This window comes from Microtus ochrogaster, unplaced genomic scaffold, assembly GCF_000317375.1.
Source record: "Microtus ochrogaster isolate Prairie Vole_2 unplaced genomic scaffold, MicOch1.0 UNK10, whole genome shotgun sequence".
Classification (NCBI taxonomy): Eukaryota; Metazoa; Chordata; class Mammalia; order Rodentia; family Cricetidae; genus Microtus; species Microtus ochrogaster.
The window spans coordinates 3,685,970-3,690,303 of NW_004949108.1; the positions used below are offsets into that span (position 1 = coordinate 3,685,970).

Consider the following 4,334-nt stretch of genomic DNA (forward strand, 5'->3'; position numbering starts at 1 on the left):
GGGGAGCAGTCCACGAGGACGTGGCTTATGTCCTCCTTTGCCTTGACTGTTTCTTGTAGGACCCCAGCAAGGGTGAGGTAGCTGCTCGCGGTGCGCTGATTCGGCCTGTCTGTGGCTTTGTAGAGCCACGACTGATTGGCTTTTGTTCCACCAAGAAATGCAACATTAAGGGAAAAAAGGCTCCCTAGGTTGTGCTGAGATTCAGGGTACGCTAATGCACAGGAAAGTGCCGTGCCGGGCCTCGAGTGCTCTGCGCAGGTGAGCTGAGGCCGGCGCTCAGCAGGACACGAGGTTGCCGTGGAACTGCAGACAGCAGAAAGCTCTTCAGACTGCGAGGAAATGCTTTCAAAACACACACACACAAAGCAGACAGCCTCTGGGCTGGTCTCAAAAAACATGCTTCACTCTCTTGTCTATCATGGCTCCAAGGCTTTGATTCTGACACACCATATTGAGGCTTGGCCTTCCTCCCCGCGAAATGGGGAGAACCCCACTTGCGTGGGTATGAGGCTAAAGCGGCACCATGCCAATGGCTCACTTCGCGTGGATGGCACACTCTAATAAAAAGCTGTGGCTGTTCCTGATTGTCAAGGCTAGGAATCTCGCCAGCTTCAGAGGGGATGGTGGACAGTGGGGACTGTACGTGTCCCAGTTCCCTACGGAAGCCACTGGACAGAGAAATCATTCCTGTTAGCCGGTGGCCAGTTGCTAATGCTCTAGAAGGGAGGAGGCGGGGCTACAGGAAGCTGGGTCCAGATAGGAGGGCAGTAAAGGTGGGCGGAGTTACAACTCTCCTCCCCTGGAACTGAACAGAGTCTACAGTAGGAGGCACTGTGATGGTTAGCTTTAACTGCCAACTCAACAACAGGCCTTTCTTGGTTTTTCAAGACAGGGTTTCTCTGTAGCTTTTGGAACCTGTCCTGGAACTAGCTCTTGTAGACCAGACCAGACCAGACCAGACCAGACCAGGCTGGCCGTGACTGCACAGAGATCCACCTGCCTCTGCCTCCTGGAGTGCTGGATTAAAGGCGTGCACCACCACCACCTGGATTTTTTTGAAGGTTGTTTGTTTGGTTTTTGGTTTTTCAAGACAGGGTTTCTTTGTGTAATGGCCTAGCTGTCCTGGAACTCACTCTGTAGACCAAGACCAGGCTGGCCTTGAACAGAGATCCACCTGCCTCTGCCTCCTGAGTACCGGGACTGAAGGCGTGTGCCACCACCGCCCGGCCAGAAGAGAATCTTTTTTTGTTTGTTTTTTAGAGACAAAAATTTCTGTGTTGCTCTGGCTGTCCTGGATCTCACTCTATAGACCAGACTGGCCTTGAACTCCGAGATCTGCCTGCTCTGCGACCTCCCAGCTCAGAAGAGGAATTAATTAATGAATAATTAAGATCAGAGGTTCTCTTCACTGGATGGTGGTGTACGCCTTTAATCCCAGCACTAGGGAGGCAGAGGCAGGTGGATCTCTGTGAGTTCGAGGCCAGCCTGACCTCACAGAGGACAGCTAAGGCTACACTGAGAAACCCTATCTTGAAAAACCAAAAAAAAAAAAAAAAAATAGTAGTTCTCAACCTGTGGTCTCAACCCCTTTGGGAATCAAATGGCCCTTTCACAGGGGTCACCTAAGACCATCAGATGTTTACATTACAATTCAAAACAGTTATGAAGTAGCAACAAAAATACTTTTATGGTTGGGGGTCCACAAAGTGAGGAACCATATTAAACGTCACAGCATCAAGAAGGTTGAGAACCGCCCTGCTCTAGATCTGGTCAGCCTGTGGGCATGTCTTGATGGTTAATTGAGATGGGAAGGCCCATCACCACTCTCTAGGCGGGAGGGGTGGGGCTGGACCGTGAGGTGAAAGGAGACAGCAGGCAGCCAAGTACCCATGCTCTCTGTCCTGTGAGGCCTTAAAGTGACTGACTTCCTGCAGTGATGGGCTGAGACCTAAACCAAGGAAACCCTCCTCTCCTAAGTTGCTTTTGGTCAGGAAATCCCCTCTCCCCACCAAAACACAGGGTTTATCTATGTAGCCCCGGCTGCCCTGAACTCACTCTGTAACCAGGCTGGCCTCGAACTCAGAGACCCACCTGTCTCTATCTCTGCCTCCTGAGTGCTTAAACTAAAGGCATGTGTCACCACCCCTGGGATTTTAGCCTAGGAACAGAAATGGAATTTGATCAGCACTCATGGTTTGTCCTCAACCGCCCCAGCCCCAGTGCCTGATTCTCCAGGCCTCCAGGTGGGGCTGGCAGCTTCATTCAGACCCAGAGTTCATTACCAAACCTGGTGATTTGAGCTCGACCCCCAGGACCTACATTTTCATGGTGCAAGGAGAACCGAGTCCTGCAAGTTTTCCTCAGAGCACATGTATGCCTCATAGGACATGTCTGTAAATAAATGTGTGTACTCATATGTAAAAAGAATTGCAAGTGCCCTAGAAGTGGATGGAGAGTGGACATTTCCATTTTCCAGAAGGGTCCAGACGGACCTGAAGTCCTATCCCCTTTAGACGCTCAAAAAAACAAAAGAGCACGGGCTAATCCTCTTTCTCCCTTCTCCCGCTCTGACCCCCAGGCAAGCTATCTCTGGAAGAATTCATCAAAGGTGCCAAGAGTGACCCGTCCATCGTCCGGTTGCTGCAGTGCGACCCCAGCAGCGCTAGCCAGTTCTAAGGGGAATGGGCTTTGGGACAGTTGCGGAGAAACACAGGCTTGTCCTGCCTTCTTCAGCTTTGCTTGCAAAAGTGGATTCCTCCGTGATCTCTGATCTCTCCTGCTCTCCCGGGACCTGGGTCCAGGCAGCACATCACACCCGCCTGGCCAACTCGGCTCCCCCACACCTGACCAGTTCATTGTCCCTCCCCTCCAGTCCAGGCCAGTTACTTCCAAGGGTTCAAGTGTTCTTGGCTGTCGGGTACCTCCCTGCCCACAATGGGCCTGGAGGCTATCGCGGATACCAGGCTGGACTTTTCAGAGTCTTACGAGATCCCAGGTGACTTTGTGGGCTGGGTGGGGATGAAGAAGATGGGGAGTAGACAGGCAAGCCCTTCCAGTGCATGGCTCCACCTCCCTCTTTCATTTTCTCTGACCAAAGCCGCTTGCACGTATATACCGTGGTCTCCTTCCTTTTACTATGAGTTACGTGTACGGTGAAGTGGACTGTAATGTGTAGGCCCTGTATTTAATGCCTCTGACTGCCTTTGAAGCATGGTCCCCTGTGGCCTGTGTTCCCCCCACCCCCTCAAGTCTGCCTGTGCTGTGGTATTTATGCATTCTCGATTTGCCCGATTCCACAGGAGATACATGCATGCCCAGGGCTATGAACATCTGCCCTCCGTGCTGCGAATACAGATATCTGTGTGTGCTCCGTCCTTCCTGTTGATTGGTCTGGCATATTAAAGTGATCAAATAAACCCAGGCCTGCACGTTTCCTATTCTGCCTTGAGCACCCCGTCATGGTTCCTCCCCTCTCCAATTTTTAGCAAAAATGGGTCCTTGGCATCCAGCTGTTAATGAACACAGCCCCTGGGGCACCCCGTAGTCACCACTGTGTCTATACCTCTTCTCTGCCTGTTTGGCAGTATCTGCCCAATGCCAAGAAAGACCTGTGAAATAAAGGACGGCTGTTCTTGGCAGGTCTGACTTCTGACTGTGGCATGCTGCCTCCCTCGCTTCCTCCCCACTCTGATTTAATCATCAAGGTAGCAGGGACGCTACGTCCAAGCGAGCAGGTGCGGCTCAGGGACATCAGTGCTACTGTGAGGAGGCAGACCTGGGCTCTCAGCCTCATCTGGTGCCATCCCTATGTCTGCCATGGGGATGTTCGCCTCTTGTGCCCAGAACCCATTGAGAGCCAGCCGCTGCCTCCTTCCGTGTCCCCCACTGTCTTAGCCAGGGTCACTATTGATGTGATGAAACCCGATGGCCAAAAGCAACTCGTGGAGAGACGGTTGAGTTCAGCCACAGCGCCACATCATAGTCCAGCAGCCAACACCGTGTGGGCAGGAACGCAAGCAAGAGTAGCATGTGCTCGTCATGGCTGAGCTTTCTCAACACCCCAGGCCTGCCTAGGACCCTTTTCCATGGGGTGGCACCTCCACGTCAATCACTACTCAAGAAAATGCCCCGCAGACTTGCCTACGTGCCAATCTGATCGAGTTTTTTTTGGCAGTTTTTGTTGTTTGGTTTTGGATTGCGGGGCTGGGGGGGGGGGAAACGGAGGGAGGTGCTGTTTTGTTTTTTTGAGGCATGTTATCACTGTAGGCTTGAGTGGCCTGGAGCTGACCTCAGACTCACAGATACACCTATGGAGGTTTTCTCAGTTAGGGCCC

The 4,334-nt window shown here is 52.3% G+C and overlaps 1 protein-coding gene across 1 annotated transcript in view; it reads left to right on the top strand.

The window, feature by feature from the left end:
• Nucleotides 1-3,440, top strand: part of Hpcal1 (hippocalcin like 1) — a 105,630-nt gene extending 102,190 nt beyond the window's left edge. The window contains exon 5 of the mRNA XM_005366512.3: nt 2,579-3,440. Within this exon, the coding sequence (XP_005366569.1) occupies nt 2,579-2,676 (98 nt within the window). The 3' untranslated portion in view covers nt 2,677-3,440. The remainder of the gene's footprint in view (nt 1-2,578) is intronic.
• Nucleotides 3,441-4,334: the final 894 nt, after the last annotated feature.